Source organism: Taeniopygia guttata, chromosome 19, assembly GCF_048771995.1.
Source record: "Taeniopygia guttata chromosome 19, bTaeGut7.mat, whole genome shotgun sequence".
Taxonomy (NCBI): Eukaryota; Metazoa; Chordata; class Aves; order Passeriformes; family Estrildidae; genus Taeniopygia; species Taeniopygia guttata.
This window is the reverse complement of record NC_133044.1, coordinates 10,332,398-10,349,900: the sequence shown is the minus strand read 5'-3', so window position 1 is coordinate 10,349,900 and position 17,503 is coordinate 10,332,398. Positions and strand designations below refer to the sequence as shown.

Below are 17,503 nucleotides of genomic sequence, written 5' to 3'. Positions count from 1 at the left end.
CAGATGACAGTAGAAGGGTGTCAGCTGTGTTCCTCAGTCAATAAGTATCACAATCCAGCCTTGTTGGAGTGCCTGATTATTCCATATGATACATATTCCCAGACATTATGCAGGTGCTTTCCTGGCTGTACCCTGGCTTACTGTGCCCTGAATGTTCTGAACCAACCTAAAACATCTCAGTGGTTCCAAATCAAGCTTCACTTGCATAATAAAATTCTGTGAAAGTATTTCCAATTGAATCCATTATTCAGTCTGCCCTTGAAACTCTGTTTGTAATCAGAGTGACATCAAATGTGTGTAAGCAAGGGCTGTGTTCAGCAGAAAGTTCTGTGGAGGTGATTTCCCCCTTGCACTGGAGCTTTCTCATTCCAGAGGACTGCATTTGTCTGGATTGTATAAGACTAAGGCCAGTATGACCCACTGGATGTTTCACAAGATCTTTTTCCTTTCAGGCACTTGGACAGCACAAGTATTTTCTGCTTTTCCTTGTAACAGCGCTGCCCTATAAGGAAAAACCCAGAGTTTCCCTCTGATAGTATGGAATGCTAGCTTGGAGCTCATCTGACACACCTGAGGAGGTGAATGCTTCTTGATTCAGTTTTAGTGCCTTGTCTTTAGCCAGAAGCTGTTTTCTGCAAAGCCTGGGCAATAGCTGATGGTGTGAGGCTGTGGGTACTGTGTGATTATTTTGTGTATGCTCATTCCATGTTCACTCTGTAGGAATCTGTGATATTCTAGATTTAGATGTCTCAATGGATATGTGGAGCTACTTCTATACTTGCCTGGTGTCCGTATGGCTGCACAGACTTTATGTCTATTCTGCTGTTGCTTTTGGGATCAGCCTTTGGATTGTCATTCAGTTCACCACCACCAGAACCAAAAGGAAGGTAATGGAGCCTGTCAGCACTTCTCTCTGAAAACACCCCAAAAACCTAGGTGGAAGTGAGTAGTTACTGGATAAAGGCACCTGCCGTGGGCCTGCTGAGGGTGTTGCAAATCCCAAATGCAGTTTGGTTATCTGGTTATGATACTCAGCCTGGCTTGTTTGTGTCTGTGGGTCACTAATCCTCTTGTTGCTCTGATGTTGGGGCAGAGCTCAGCGGGACACTCCTCACACTGTTTCTGGGAGAATGTGTTCCCCTGGATTGCTCTGTCATTCCAGGTAAACCCCTCTGCTTGTGCCCAGTGTTTGCACCTTCGTGTTTTCATGATGCTAATGACAGGGTTGGGCTGTTTTGGGATGGGAGGGAATTAGGCCATTCAGGAGTTGAAAACCTCCTCCTACAGGTGGGTAAAGATCTGCTGCAGGACTTGGGAGGTTCAGCTGGATCAATACCCAGACAAGTGGGTATTGTAGCATGCCTTAGGTCAGGAAAGCAGGTCCTGGTGTGTTTGGGTGTGAGAGGAACCAAAATGCTTTGTCTGTTACTGAGAGTGGCCCCATGATTTGAATTTTAAATGCTCTTGGTTTGACAACTCTTGAAGAAGGGATTGCATGTGACACAGCTCTTGTTTCATAGGGTAAGAAATCCCATAGGAATCCGTCTTCCCCTGAGGGAACATCAGACAAAGTGGGAAATGGATGTGCCCCCCGTCAGGCACAGGAGGTCCATGTTGCTGGAGTGAAGATCTTCTATGGTTCTCAGACTGGCACAGCAAAGGTATCTGTACTTTTATTGCACATCTCTGAGATGGTTTTGAAATATTGTTGGGATCTGAGAAAGTAGCTTGCCTTAAAACACTACCCTGGGTGCAGATCTGGGAGTTCATCAGCACATTCACTAGCTTGTTACAATCATTGCCCAATGTGCAAGATAAGTGAAAAATTAAATAAAAATAACAGTTTTCCTCCTCCCTTTAAGTAAGGTGTGCAGGAGAGATTGATTATAAAGCTAAAAGTTCACTTTTGCACTATAATTTTAATTTTCTAGCAAGGCTTTGTAGAGAGAAGTTCTGGGTTTGATGCTTTCTTGTGAAGAAATGTAATTTGTGTGTGTAGCTGTGAGGTGGTTAGTCACTATAATATTGTAACTCTCAGCCAGTGTACTCCATTTTTGTTTTAATGTGAGGAATTGCAGTGCCAGTGTCCAGGCCACCTGTGTCATTATTCTTCCCGTGCTGGGAGAAGTCTTGTGGCTGAGCACAGCAGGGCTTGTGTGGCTTGAAGTAATTGATAACTTCCAATATTTCTTTATTCAGAGATTTGCCAAAGCTCTGGCTGAAGCTGTTACTTCCCTTAATTTGCCTGTGGAAGTCATTAACATGGGAGACTACGATCCAGAAGATGGTTTAGCAGAGGAGGTGGGTATGGCATAAACACCAGTAACAAGTACAAGTTTTTCCTGGGGTTGTCAACGCTATTTCCTTCTTGTATTCCTCTCCTATTGTTCTGGAAATCCCCAGAGCTTTGTGTTGGATTGCCTCCCTAACTATGCAAATGTAGCCCATCAGCCCTCAGCAGAAAATACCTACATTTTGAGAATTTTGAACCACCAGTTGGACATTTGGCTGTGACAGTGACTCTGTATAATCCAGTTCTGTAACTCAGGGATGAGCTGGGTGAGAGTGACTACTCCAGGTGCTCTGTATACCTGGACAGGTTTCAGAACCAGAACACGAAGGTGGTAATGCCTCTGCAGCCTTTAGAGGCTTTAAGATAGAAACTCCTTGTGAGGTATATTTATGTGGAGTAATCCTTGGTGGGTTTTTCTTCCGTCAATATTGATAGTTGCTACTTTAGAGTTCTTATTAATCCTAACAAAAAGTTTTGGTGGGAACTGCATGCTGGGAATTCCTTCAGGTGTCAGTATGAATTGCCAGCATTTGATACTGCCCCTAACACCCCTGTAAATGTGAAATTGAGGAGTTTGAAGTATTTATCCATGGGGTACTTCCCTGATGAAGGAGTTGGGTCAGGAAGCTGCTGATGAGGCTGGATGTCCAGTTTTGCTCTGTCACTGTGTCCCTGTTCAGCTTGACCTCTCTCTGTTAATTTAAGGTGCTGTGCAGATTGTTCAGCACCTTGGGGTTGTCACCTGCACCATCCCACTCCAGCAGGAGACAGCCTTGTCTTTTGATTTCTCCCAGCTGCCTGGGTGTTGTAACTCTTTGCTTTCAAAGAAGGTTCTGGAAAATGCAGATTTTTTTCTCCTGTCCTGTTTGTATGACCAGACAAGCAGCAGGAACATCTGTGTGTTCCTGGTGGCCACCTACACCGAGGGGCAGCCCCCGGAGAGCGCAGCCTGGTTCTGCAAGTGGCTGGAAGAGGCAGCCAATGATTTCCGTGTTGGGAAAAGCTTCCTGCAGGGCCTGAGATACGCCGTGTTCGGGCTGGGGAACTCGGCCTATGTGGATCACTACAACACAGTGAGTGTCCCTCCAGCTCCCTGCTTGGCTTCTGCTCCTCAAGAGCTTCAGCTGTGTGAAGTGCATCAAACCTGAATGGGGTGGTCTGTGTGGGAATTGCAGCTATTGTGCTGACTGGGTGAGGCACTGGGTTTAGGGCATGGGCAGAATATCAGGGCCATTGAGATTGGAAAAAGCCTCCAAGATCACTGAACCCACTGTGTACCTGATCCCCACCTTGTCCCCAGCCCAGAGTGCTGAATGCCACATTCAGCCCTTCCCTGGGCACTTCCAGGGATGGGGACTCCAAACCTCTTGGGGAAGCCCCTTCCAGTGCCTGAGCACCCTTTCCATGGGGAAATTCCTGCTGGTGTCCCCCCTGAGCCTGCCCTGGCCCAGCCTGAGGCCGTTCCCTCTCCTCCTGTCCCTGTTCCCTGGAGCACAGCCTGACCCCCCCGGCTGTCCCCTCCTGTCAGGAGCTATGCAGAGCCACAAGGTCCCCCTGAGCCTCCTTTTCTCCAGGCTGAGCCCCTTTCCAGCTGCCCCAGCTGCTCCTGGGGCTCAGCCCCTTCCCAGCTCCATTCCCTGCCCTGGACACACTTCAGCCCCTCAAGGTTTTTCTTGGGGTGAGGGGCCCAAAGCTGCCCCCAGAACTGGAGGTGCTTCAGCAGTGCCGGTGCAGAGGGACAGTCACTGCCCTCCCTGGTCCTGCTCCCTCACCACTGCTGGTACAAGCCAGTGCCATTTGCCTTCTTGGCCACCTGGGCAGTTCAGCTTTGAAGCAGTTGGATTTCAGATGGGAAATGAGTCCCACAGGCACTGGGAGGTGTGGTAACACATTTGGTAAATCCTTACTGAGATCATTTCCCAACTTTTTTCTGCGGTCACCTGAGGGCACAGCACTGTGAACTGCTGCCTTCTAAACGTGGCTCTTTTTTATGATATGGGTTTTAGCTTTCTATTCTCTGATGTGAACTGTGGCAGTATCTCTGCCTGATCATTGGTCTCATCTCACACAGAAAAATGGCATCACTTGTCACAGGTTATGTTCAGAGCTGGGGCTGTGTGTCACACACGTGGCCATTCTGGCCAACAAGCACCACACAGAGCAGTCTGTTCCCAGAGCCCATCCCTTCACCCCAGGGATGGCAGAGGGATTTTCCAATGGAGTCTGAGGGGGTGTGGTGCTGTTCAGGCTGCTGTGTGTCTGTGCTGAGGCAGCACCTGAGGACTCCCCAGGTCCCTACCCTGCAGTGCCATGCAGCTCACTGGCTCTTCCCAGGGCTGATCCTTGCTTTTCTGGTTGGCTGTTTGTATTTGGTCCTGGTTTAATTTCCTTTCCAACCCTTCCTCCTGCCCTAGGTTGGAAGGAGGATGGACAGGTGGCTTTGGATGCTGAGTGCCAGCAGGATCATGACTCGGGCTGAGGGGGACAGCAATGTGGCCCAGAGCAAGCATGGCAGCATTGAGGCTGACTTTGAGGCCTGGAAAGCCAAATTCCTGACTCGGCTCCAGGCACTCTGCAGAGGGGAAAAGAAGCCCTGCAGTGGGAAATGCAAGAAGGGGAAGTGCAAATCTTCAGGGAAGCAGAGCAAGGAAAGCTCAGACCATGAACATGGGACATCGGAACAGGAGAACACTGAGGTACAGCCAAAATCCTTGAGGCCTTATTTTATTAGGAGCACTGTTTGACTTCTCAGCTTCTTCCTGCAGTCCAGAGGGCTGCTGTGGGAGCCTGATACTTGTTCTGGAGCAGGAGGAGAGGAGATCCCGTGGCAAAGACAAGTAGAATGAGCCAGCTGAAAGAAGGACCAAAGGATTAGTGATGGACCCAGGCTCCATGGCATTTGTGTGATGAGGGAGTCTTGCTCCTGGCTGGGTGTAGGAACCCAGGACATCCCTCTGGCTACCCTGGCACGAAGTCAAAAACACCTGTGGCTTCGATTTTAGCCCAGCTTTGTATGAGGAATTACAAGACACAAGGGTTTGAGTAGTGTGGTAGTTGAATTAACACAGGGTGAAAAAGAAGAATTTTAGGGTTTTAAAATAAGGGGTTCAGGGGGACAAGAGGGAGGGATTTGGGCATGTCCTGACCTTCTTCTCCTTCTTGCCCTCCATGTCTTGCTGTGATGGCGACACTTTTATGTTGGTTTAAGGTAGAGACACACTCTCCAACATAAATGATAGATATTGGCACATTATTGTAAACATAGTACACGTAGTTTTTGGTATAAAATGGTAACACTGCCCCAAGGGTGTGGGAGTCTGTCACAGACTGACCTGCTGGACAGACTGCAGCTCCTTGAGAAAGCATGTTAGAGACAGGAGAAAATAAACAACCTTGAGAAGCCGACCCTACGCATTCCAACTTCTTTGGCTGTGCAGGCTGGGAGGAAAAGACTTTTTATGATCTTGGGGTCATCTCAACCCTCAGACCCCCGAGAGCTGGGGCAGATGCTCCAGGGAACCAGGCTGGGGTCTCAGCAGAGCCTTTGCCATGTCCCAAGGCCAAGGGGACCCTTCAGTTCCCTGTGAGTCATTAACCTGCTTCCACTTCAACCTGACAAAGCTCAGCTGCTCTGCCTGCATCCCAGGGTTTTCCAAAGGCAGCTGGAGTGTGTTACCTGAGCAAGTCCTGTATCTCCTTTGTGTGTGTCTGCCTGTAATCATTTCTCTCTTCTGGAGTGTTTATTGATTGCATATTTGGACTAAGAAATCCTTTCTATTGCTCTCCAGTCCAAGATCCAGAGCTGCTATGGCACTTTAATCCTCCCTCGAGCCATATACTGTGGGTTGCAAGTTATTGCTGGGTTGAATTTTATAGGAAAGTAAGTGGTTCTTCTGGCTGGGTTTGGGAGTGCTGGCTGCTGCAGAACAGGAGGAATAAATCTTGCTATCAGCAAGGCACTTGGGTTTAAAGGGGTTCAGGGTTCCATATCCATCCTATAGTTTTTGGTAGGCTATTACTTGTTTTGAATGGTCTTTACTGATGAGGAAAGCTCACTGCACTGGTTAGCTTAGTCTTACATTTACCAGTGAGATAAATGCTTAATGTTTTTTTCTCTGCTCTCTCCCACAGGCAGAGGAATTGTTTGAAACCAGTAGTGAGGAAGAAGCTGGAGGCACAGATTCTGTAGTTGATGTTGAAGATCTTGGCAATATCATGGGCAACATGAAGAAAGCAAAGGTACTGCTGTTAGAGGGGGTATGGAACGGTCAGGTCTTGTTCACTGAGCAGCTGGATTGATTAAAATGTAACTGATTGGATTTGAATCTGTAGGGTTTGGTTAAAGGGAGAGTAAAATACGAGCTGTTGAAGCACACCTGCCAAAAAGAACATCTTTGGAGGTGTGTTGGGTGTAGTCACAGACTGACTCTGTGGCTTGCTCACCAAGCAAATGCTGCAGTGGCAATCTGTGACTTCCAGTCTGAGGGAAGGTCTACTTGCAGGGCTAACACTGGATCTGACTGCACTTGAGATTCCCAGTGCAGTGGCTGAACACAGGTCCTGTTCCTATGCTGCCTGTGGGTTGTCACTGAAATGCAGGTGTGAGGGCAGGGGCAGAGCTGCAGGTGCAGCAGGAGCACCCAGCTGCCAGAGATACTGCTGCCTTGGGGTGAGGTCTGTGCTTCAGACCCTGGGCCTGTCACACAGCCCCAGCTCCTGCTCCATCCCAGGCTTTTGCTGGGTCTGTTCCTGGTGGTTCTGTTGGTGTACCTTTCCTGTGCTCAGTCTGAGCTGGGATGTGTCACACTCGCCTCACGCACACCGAGCACTGGGACAGGAGCAGCTGCAGGGCCTTGCTGTGCTCCCCAGTCTTTGCTGGCTGAGCAGTTGTTGGTCAGGGTGGTGGCCTGTGATGTGCTCTGAGCCCATCTGCTAACCCCCTTTGCTCTCAGGGACCTTTGCATGGTGCTGTCCATGCCCTTCTCACCAAATCTACCTGTCTGTAATCACACCTTCCCTTCCTTGGGTGTGTCTGCGCTGTGGGGCTTTTCACAGCTCTTTCCCAAACTCAGGCCCTGGCAGAGGTGCCCAGAGCAGCTGTGGCTGCCCCTGGATCCCTGGCAGTGCCCAAGGCCAGGCTGGATGGGGTTTGGGGCAGCCTGGGACAGTGGGAGGTGTCCCTGCCTGTGGAAGTGATGTGGAATGAGATGGTCTCAGGTCCCTGCCAATCCAAACTGCTCTGTGACTCTGTGAAAATACAGCAATGTCCTCGGTGGTCTGAGCTGAGGTGGCACTGCTGGGCTACCTGAAGCCAGGCCGTGGCTCACAGGAGTGTGTGCTTGGAGGGCAGGAGCTTACAAGGGGAGCACGGGATCTCTGTTCCTGCCCTTGGGGAGGGGAAGGAGGTAAATCAAACGCTGCTGTTTGTAGCCAGCTCTGTGAGGAGAGGAGCCCCAGTGATGGGGCAAGAATGGCTGCTGTGAGAGGGCTCTGCCCCGGAGCCGGGACCGGCCTGTGCACCGCAGCTGTGAAGGAAGGCTGGGGAACCTGCTGGCTTCCCTTTGGAGCGGGAAAGGAGCGCAGTTCCTGGTGGAGAACGTTGTTCCTGTCTCCTCTCTCCTGTGCTCACCACTAGAGGTCAGCGGCCAAAAGGGAACGGGGAGCTGCGGCAGCTCCCGGGCGGTGCTCCAGCTCTGCCGGGCAGTGGTGACGGCCGTGGGAAGAATTGGGCACTGAGCTTTCCCTGACTGACAGAATATAGCAGCGTCACGATCGAGGAGCAGCACAACCCAGGAAAACCACCTACCATAGGCCAGTTTACAAATAAAACATGAGCATAGCAATAAAATACTTTCTGCTGTTCACTGGAAGAAGTCAGTGCTGAGGTCAGTGTGGTGTGGGTTTGTACAGGCAGAGAAAGTTCACTGCTGTCTGTGCCTTGGCTGAGGCAGAATCCAAACTGCTTTCTCCTCAGCCTTCCTGGTGCTCTGCTGGAGCGGGGAGAGGTCTGGGTGTTGGATGTAATCCTGTTCTGCAGTAGCTGTGACTCTGTGCAGATCAGCTTGCTGTGGCTGTGTCCCAAGTGCCACCCTGATAGAGGGGCAGCTGCTGCCTGAACACAGACACTCACCTGGAGTTGGAACCTGCAGGTGTTGATCCTTGGAGCCTTTTCCTTGGAGGAGCTGTCAGAGCTGTTCTGCTGTGAGAGCTGAACACTGCTCTCCTGCAGAGGATCAAATCCTGAGGGGGAAAGTGTTGGTATGGGCCTGAGAGCTCACTCTGAGTGTGCATAAGGGCACCTCTGTTTAAATCCTGTCCCCTTTCTAGGCTCCGAGTCTGCACTGAGAGTTTTCCTGTACCAGGTGAGTCGTTCTGCCTTTGGCCATTTTACCCATTTTCCCTCTCATGGAATGCTGAACTGTGTAAAATGGGTGTGACACTGTTGTTTTCCCTGACCTAACCTGTTGTCCTCCAGAACTCCTTGTCCACACAGCCAAGTGCTCTGGGCTTTGGGATCTGAACTGCTCACACACAGGTGAGCAAGTCTTGAGAGGAACTTGGATATCTTCAGGGTTATGTCACAGACAGTTTTTCCTCCTCAGAGTTCCTTGGGTCAGGAATGTGCCTGATGCTCTCCAGCAGGAGTTCTATGGGTGTCATTGTTGGGTATTCACCCCTCTGCCTATGGGATGTGGAGCAGCAGGTTCTGCCTTGTGCACTGTAGTTAATTTGAAATGGTTTTGTGTCCAGCTTTCGTCTCTTCTGCATGGATTGGCTCTTGTGAGACTTACTAGCAGGTAAGGCAGCTGTGCAGGCACAGATAGTCAGAATTACTTATTGTCCTGCCTTTTCTGGGATGGCAGGGTGAGGCTGTGGAAGGATCTAATAAATCCTTGCTCATATCTCTGCTGGTCATCTTAATTTAATTTTACATCTGCCTTTTGTTGTTTGCCTTGATGGAAATCAAGGCTGAGATTGTCTTACAGCTTTCCCCCCCATATTCTGCAGGTTTGTAAAGTATTGTCAAAGGGCTTGAAGCAGGTACTGGATTCCTGCAGCCACTTGGACCAGGCAGATGGATTCAGGAGTTCCAGGGGAATGCTAGAACCTCTCTGCCAGGTTGAATTATAGCTATTACAAACTGAGTTAGAGAAGAGATGGATTTTTGAAGAGCTGCTGAGTGTGAAGTTACACAGTTCATGGTGATGGTGCCTTCGGCACACTGAGTCTGAGCCTAAAATGACACAAGGTTGGGTAGATATTGGTAATATATTCAAGAATGTTATCTGGTAGCTGATCCAACAGCAAATTCCACATGAGTTTACCAAATCTCATAATATATGCTGATGGCTTTTAATGCATTTAAGAACGAGGTAGACTTTGGAGTTTTGTGGTTGTGGCACACTTTGCCTTTCCTCTGGAGTTCCTCCTTTGATGTGGGTTTGTCAGGGAAAATGGACTCTGATGGTGTTTGTGGCCTGCAAGGTGCCATTAATAACAGGGACACCAGTTCTTAGTGTGGATTATCTCCCCCAGCTGGGAGATCAGCTGAAAGGACAGATCCATCTACACCCCTTCCCAGGGAACAGAATGACTTTATTAACCTTCACATTTCTAAACTCCAGGCATGAGTAATAGCAATAATAATGTCCTGTTTCCTTGTTTGATGGGTTTGGAAGCAGTCAAATGGGCATATTTGGTGATGCAATTTTGAGATTAATGCTCATGTTTTCTACAATAAGGAGTGTAATGATGCTGACAGGCTATTTGCAATGGCAAGAGAGAGGGGTTGATAGGAGCACACTCAGAGTTTGCAGGAGCCAAACCCTGCCCCAGTGTGTTTGGTTTGTGTCCCTCTGTGTCCCTGGGCCCCTTTGGCACAGGTCCCTGAAAAGTCACCCTGGGTTAGCCCTTGTAAATCCCACCCCTTGCAGCATTTCTGGGAGCCCTTGGTGCCTGAGGCTGCTGTGGAAGCCCAAACCTTGCAGGCCTTGGGTGAAAGAACTCTTAAGGAAGCTGGGTTTGGTTGGAGTGGGGCAGTGGGCAGTGAGGTGTTGAAGGCCTTAGGTTTACAGACCAAGGGTCATGTGCAACTTTCTGCTACAGCTAGGAACTTTTTAAAGGAGGAAAAAAAAGTCAGTGGTATGTTAACCAAATGGAACAAAATTTGAGTATGTAAGTTTCAGTTAAAAGTGATGTGGACAGTCCAAAAGCTTTGGCTTTTAATGGGTGAAGGATTTCTTTATGAAAAATGTGCCCTTATCTGCAGCAGCTGCTCTGGGCCAGATTCTGACCTGTGCTACTCTGACTCAGAATACAATGTGAGTCTCCATTTTAAAATGAGCTTTAAGAAATTAAATTACTTCTTGGGGACTACTTCTGTCATTAACAGCAGGATTTGCCATAGGGACACTTTGCCCTTTTCCTTTCCTGGGTTCAAATCTTTTTTCTCTAAACCTTGGCTAATGGAAAGGATTACAATTGCTAAACAAAATTACGAGAGATCTTGAGGCATTTTCTGAGTGAGGCTTGTGAGTGATAAAAGGCAAAGAAAACCCCCCCAAAATAACTTTATTGTAACCTGTGTCTGGATGTGCAGTCTGCAGTCTCTAACATGTGGCATGGCAGTGACTTCCTTGGTAAAGGCATTTGAGAGCTCTGAGTGTTTATTTGCAGCCTTTTCCTGACCACGTCCTTTGGTGGAGATGGTCAGGACTGACCCTGCAGCAGCCCAGCTCTCTTGTTCACTATTTCTCACCAACTTTGTGCTCCATTTCTCAAATGACAGATTTGACCAGACTTCCTGAAATTTTGCAAATCAATGCAGCACAGCCTCTGTGCTCTGGAGCCAGGCTGGGAGAGCTGGGAGTGCTCACCTGGAGAGGAGAAGCTCCAGGCAGAGCCCAGAGCTCTCCCAGAGCCTAAAGGGGCTTCAGGAGAGCTGGAGAGGGACTGGGGACAAGGGATGGAGGAACAGGACACAGGGAATGGCTCCCACTGCCAGAGGGCAGGGCTGGATGGGATATTGGGCAGGAATTGTTCCCTGTGAGGGTGGAGAGGCCCTGGCACAGGTGCCCAGAGCAGCTGTGGCTGCCCCTGGATCCCTGGCAGTGCCCAAGGCCAGGCTGGACAGGGCTTGGATCACCTGGGACAGTGGGAGGTGTCCCTGCCATGGCAGGGGTGGCACTGGATGGACTTTAAGGTCCCTTCCAACCCAAACCATTCCAGGATTCTGTGTTTTTTTGACCACCTGAAAAATTGCTGTTGAAATTAAGTATTAAATATTCTTTTAGTCCTGAACTCATGGAAAGGAAAGGAGTGGAGAAGTCTTTACAGAGCTGTTTAAAAAAGAAACTGCAGAAGATGGCAAGAGTGTGGAAGGATGTGTGCTGCCTGTTCTGTGTGAGAGAGCAGAAGAGACTGAATGGAAAATCTTACTTGTTTGAATTTGGGCATTTGGGGCACTTGTGAAACTGTGTTAACTGGGCTTCAGTTGGTATTTTTGTAGCACAGAAGAAAGAAAATGTGAAAATATGGCTCAGTTTTCAAGTATAAGCAGTGCCTTTTGGTTGGACACAGGCACATTGTTAGTTTTGACTCCTTTGGTGCCTTTCAAAATCAATTTTCTTCCTGGCTTGTCCAAAGAAGTCTCCCAAATCAAACAAACTCTGGCAGGGGCCCTCAGCATTGTGTGAGTTGAAGCTGTGCTTCAGCAGCACCTTGTAAAAGTTGTCCTACAGCAGAGTAGTGCTGCTGGAGCTCAGTGTATTACTCTGTACTCCCCTGTGCAGCCCTCCAGATACACTGGAAAGTTGTGACCTGGGAGGTTTCTTGTCCTTGAGGACTTGGGCTGACGTTGAATCTATGAAAAAGTGACGTTGGTGGGATCATTTTTGCCTCTGCATTTCATGGAAGGTGCTCAGTGCCCTTTCAGGCTGATGCACTTGGATGGCAGCATAAGCTCCTGTCACTGCTTGTCTGCAGGAGTTTGGGATTTAAATGCTCTAAATGTCCAGAAATCTCAGCACTGACTTCTCAGACAAAAGGAAACGGAAAATTCCCTCCGTGAGGATGAAGCAGCAGGTCTGTTTTCCTTTATTTAGATGGGAGCTGCTGCCTTAGGCTAACACCAGGGACCTTCTGTATCCTACAGCATAGGGAGGGAGATGGGGATTCCACCTCCTTATTTAAAATTCACAGGGGTTTCTATTTCGGGAGAAAAGTCCTGTTTCTGAATTTGGTTTTTTTTTTGTATCAGTCAGAACTTCTCAGGGGTTTTCCCCATTTTGAAGGGAACCTACAAGGAGGATGGAGTGCCAGGACACGGGGAATGGCTCCCCACTGCCAGAGGCAGGGATGGATGAGATATTGGGCAGGAATTGTTCCCTGTGAGGGTGGGCAGGCCCTGGCACAGGTGCCCAGAGCAGCTGTGGCTGCCCCTGGATCCCTGGCAGTGCCCCAGGCCAGGCTGGACAGGGCTTGGATCACCTGGGACAGTGGAAGGTGTCCCTGCCATACAGGGTGAGCTTTAGGGTCCTTCTTGATCCATTCCACGATTCTGTGACTTTAGGGCCACTTTTTGAGAGCACCTGCCCCAGTTTTCCCTTGTGCCCCAGGCAGCTGATGTTTCAGTCATGGCTGGGTGCTTCATTGCCCTTTCCCCTCTCACTCCTTGTGCTGCTCTCAGCCTTTGTGCTCCACTGGGCAGTGCTGGGGTGGGTGTGTAGCCCGTGATTATGTAGGCTCTGGCAGCTGTTTTTAATAAGATTTGCTGTCTGTTGGGCTGTTAGCTGGTTCACAGCTCGCTCACTCAGAGTTCTCAGTTCTCCTCTCTGCTGCAGGAGCTCCAGGCTGTCTCTGCTGGTGACTGACAGCAGTGAGGGCCGGGGTGCTGTGGGATTGACGGGGTGTTCATCCCTGGGCTCAGCAAATTGCAGCTCTGTCTCTGCCTGTCACAGCTGAATTGTGACAGCCACAGCTGTGTTCCTGCAGGAGGACGGTCCCCAGGGTGCACCCTCTGCTCCTGTGCTTGTGTTCGGGGGTGTCTTTGTGGAGTGGGCTCCCTATCCCTGTTTTCCCATGTATTTCAGCCCTCCAGAAGGTTGTTTGTAAGGAAAGGAGTGCCATCCCTGTGGTCAGCCTGGGGTCCCACTAGCTCCCCAGATCCCCATGTGGTTCCTGTCCTGGTGCCCGTGGCAGAGGAGGCTGAGGAGGGGAGGAAGTGCCAGCATTGCTGCCTGTCCTGCTGCCCCTGGGGCACTGCTTCCAGAGCTCTGCTCTGTGAAGTTGGACTTTCATTCATGCAATTCATGAACTTTAAAAGTTCATTCCCCAGCTCCTGGGCAAGTGTTGCTAATGCTTCTTGCCAGACAGCTTTTTCTGACAGCCTGGCCAGCGTTCCCTCAGTGCTGTTCTGTTAGTGCTGGCTCCAGCCCTGGTATGTTCCTTTTTGTTTAATGCTTGTGCTTTTCATTTGGGGAAAAGATCCTGGAGCTTGTAGATGGATGAGGCTGTAAATCATGGCAAGACCAGGGCTTCCCTTTGTCTGACCACTGAGAGGTTAGGCAGGAAAGAAGTTGACTCATAATTGGGTGTAAATTTTTTTCTGAGAATAAAATCTTTCAGGGGAGCTTTTTTTTTTTCCCTGCCATGGCACCTCAGTAAATAGAGCCATGAGGCTAAAAGTGCTAAATGCAGTTAATTTAGAGAATCACAGAATGGTTTGGGTTTGAAGGGACCTTAAAGCTCATCTTGTTCCATGGGCAGGGACACCTTCCACTATCCCAAGCTGCTCCAAGCCCTGTCCAGCCTGGCCTTGGACATTTCCAGGGATCCAGGGGCAGCCAGAGCTGCTCTGAGCACCCTATGCCAGGGCCTCAGCATCCTCACAGGAAAGAATTTCTCCTTAATATTGAACTGCAGTTTCCCCTCTGTCAGATTGAACCTGTTATTCCTTGTTCTGTCACTCCAGTTCCTGATGCAGGATCCTGTAGCCCCTCCAGCCCCTGGCAGGTGCTCTGAGGTCTCCACACAACCTCCTCTTCCTGAGTCTGACCAGCCCCAACTTTCTCAGCCTCTGTGTGCAGTTTCAGTGTCTTTTTTATTTTCTCCCCCCCTGCATGATCACTCTGAAGAGTGTTTGATGGATAAAGTGGGAAACAGGGAGCTGTCAGGCAGCTGGCCATCCTGGAGAGGGCACTGCAGAAAGGACAAGTGACAGTAGCACATCCTGGTGGCCACCTTTGGGGGTGGCTGGGGCCGAGTTGGGAAGGCAGATTTGGAGGAATCCCTTTGCAGCACTGGCACTGGGATTTGTCCTGGGGCAGGGAGTCTTGGTGCATGGAAGTTGTGTTTTCCTTGCCTTGGGAATGTGCTGCCTCTGCCTGTTGTGCTGCCTGTGTGAGAGGGGAAGGGAAGGGTGCAGAGGTTCAGCTGCCTTTATCCACAACCAAACCCCTCCAACCTGCTGAGCCTTCCAAGGAATTGGGGTGTATCCAGAGGTTTTCCTCATCTCTGAGCCCACTCCTTTGTGAGCTGCACCTCCAGTTTTTGGCAGTGAAGTATTTCATGGGCCTGAAAAGCTGGCTCTTGTCACTGCTTGCTTGATTTGTTATGGAAAGACAATGATTTGCCTTGGATTTACTGCAGGGCTTTCTACTAAATCACCACAACTGGAGAAGTTTGCTCTGGGCAAAGTTGACTTTTTCCCCTCCTCTCCAACCCTTAATAACAGATCTGAAGGGTTTATTAAGCAAAGAAGTGAAGATCCCTGTGCAGTGAATTCCATTTCCCACCAGGAGTACGTGCAGCCAATGCCCTGCCAAAGTGAACAGGTCAGGTATGGCAGGGCAGGGAAAAGCAAAGCATGGATTTGTTTACAGGCTCTCACATCGGGGTCTGGGCAGGGAGAATTGTGATCCTCCCTGTGAGGGGAAAATCATAACTGAACTGTATTTCTGCCCTGGCAGGTAGGAATTGGATGTTGTTCTATTGAAGTGCTTTTCTCAGGTGCTGCAGTGGCAGGCAGGTAGAAATGCAAATGTTTTCCATGCAGAAGGACTTTGTTTAGAGGCTTTCTTGGATGGGGTCTTTCATTTGTAATTAATTCAATGACTGCATTAGGATGTGCTCCATAGTGGAGATTTAGCTCTTCTGGGAGGATTGACCTGGCCTGAGATGGTAAAGCACAGGCCAGGAGGTTTATATCCTGCTCAGGACTTTGAGGGGTTCCCAAATCACAGGATCAGGGAGTGATTTGGGTGGAAAGGGACCCTAAAGCTCTTCCAGTTCCCCTTGCCTGCCATGGGCAGGGCTTCCTTCCTCTAGCCCAGGTCTCAGTCTGTGCCAGGGTAGGGCCCTGCCTGTGGCCTGGGTTAAGTGATGCCTTGTGGCAGGACAAGCTCTTGATTTAGCACTTGGAAGATGAAGTGTTTTATCTATTATCTCCGTCCTTCCTTATGCATGAAGCTTTCCCAGCAATATTAATATTTTACTGTTGAAGAGTCTTGCTGATAAATTAAGATCAAGGCTCAAGAAATTAGCTTTAAAACCCACTAAATGGCAATTAATTATTAGATGTAGGCTTCCAGGAGAGTTTTGATGTGTCAGAGAAACCAATGAAGTCCTGCCTAAAGGCTCAGGAAGCTGAATGGAAGGAAGTAGAAGGTGGATACAGCTTTCTCCTTCAGAAAGGACCATGTTGTGGTACTGGTTGTTGAAAAATACATTTCTGAACAACATCCCTGAGGCTGTGGGCAGTTTTATCCAAAATGAGTAGGGAAGGTAATAATCTCTGTCACTAAATGTTTTACTCTCCTATTTCCTTCTCAAGTGTTTATTAGGAGCTCTGTTTTGTCCTTGAACTTCTGTGTGGGGGTTTTAATATTCAAATTTATTTTTCTTTGGAGGCACCTTTTATTTTCTGAGCTGTTGCTCAGGTACAGAAGCAGTCTGTTTATGTGCAGGAGCAGCCAGACTCCTCTCCCTGTTTATGAAGAGCAGTTTGGCAAGTCAGGAGCACTGGTTTCCTTAGTGATGCTGACAGTTGGTGAGGAGACTCAAACTGAAAGCATTTCCATTAACTTTTCCATGGCTTTGGCACAAAAGAGGCTCGGATGTGAAATAGCCTCAGTGTTGTCAAGACAAAATGTCCTCTGCTGGTTTTTGTTGTTTATCTATAACTCCTTCAATGAAAGCCATAAAGGACTGACAGATTACAAGTTGCATGAAATATCCCAGTAATTATTTCCACTTTGATGCTTCTTTGTGCAGACGTGAAACAATGAATACCCATAAAGTCTCAGCAGAGACACTCACACAGCAGGGGAGTCACCACTTGTTACGTGCCAGGGTTTGCTTCTCCTGCCTATGACTTTATCTCAATATCTGCAACTCCTGCTCAGGGCTTAGCTGTGTGTCGAAGCAGCTGGAAGCCAGACTTCCATGGGCTGCTGTGGGCAGGGGGAGCAGCCTTTTCCTGCAGGCCTTTGCTGTGGCTGAATTTTGGTGGTGCAGGTGGCTGCTGCTCCAGCAGCTGCTCTGTGAACTCCTGGTTGTGCTCCCTGAGCTCTCCCAAGCAGTGGCACTCCAGGTACACACTGGTTTGGTTATTGTGCACTCATGAAACATTGGGGCTTAAAACCTGGAGTTGCTCTTGGATGAGATTTCACCCCCTGGTTGTTAAAATATCCTTGGGAATTTTATTGCTGTGTCAGTGGGACAAACCTGCTGTTCTGGGGGGGTGTTCCTTTTCCAGTTTACTGTCCTAAGTCGCTGCTGGGAAGAAGGATGAGATGCAGGATGAGAGGAACTGCTGTGTGGCACTTGGCTTGGGTCAGTCCAGCAGGTGTGCCCCAGTGTTGGAGGTGAGGCCTGGCTCTACCTGGCTGTAATTCCCTGTAATTCTTCCAACAGAGAGAGCAGGAGCTGCAGGAAGGAGCTGCTGGAGCTGAGAGGAGAGAGATGATCACCCCGGCCCTGAGGGAGGCTCTCACTAAACAAGGTGAGGCTTTGCCAGAGCAGCCTTGGAGCTGGCTTTGAGCAGAGCTGTGGGAGAGGGGCTCTGTGTGGCTGAGGGGCTGCCCTGGGCCCTCATGGCAGGCCTGACCCACAGACAGGACAGGACACACGGAATGGCTGGGGCTGGAAGGGCCTCTGGAGGTCACTCAGTCCAACAGCACCAAGGCAGGTGGCACAGGAATGTGTCCCAGG

General features: G+C 49.4%; 1 protein-coding gene across 11 annotated transcripts in view; it reads left to right on the top strand.

The window, feature by feature from the left end:
* The window catches only part of TYW1B (tRNA-yW synthesizing protein 1 homolog B), a 94,192-nt gene that overhangs the window by 1,203 nt on the left and 75,486 nt on the right, over positions 1–17,503 (top strand). For 6 of the 11 annotated variants that reach the window (XM_072916764.1, XM_072916762.1, XM_072916763.1 and 3 more), the window contains exons 2-8: positions 453–578; positions 1,521–1,661; positions 2,200–2,301; positions 3,172–3,366; positions 4,708–4,989; positions 6,425–6,532; positions 17,207–17,294. In XM_072916764.1, coding sequence (XP_072772865.1) covers positions 543–578; positions 1,521–1,661; positions 2,200–2,301; positions 3,172–3,366; positions 4,708–4,989; positions 6,425–6,532; positions 17,207–17,294 — 952 coding nt within the window. In that variant the 5' untranslated portion in view covers positions 453–542. Of the gene's footprint in view, positions 1–451; positions 579–665; positions 673–720; positions 888–1,520; positions 1,662–2,199; positions 2,302–3,171; positions 3,367–4,707; positions 4,990–6,424; positions 6,533–17,206; positions 17,295–17,503 lie in introns of those variants that run through there. The other 5 variants (XM_072916769.1, XM_072916760.1, XM_072916759.1 and 2 more) reach the window with 5 other exon arrangements.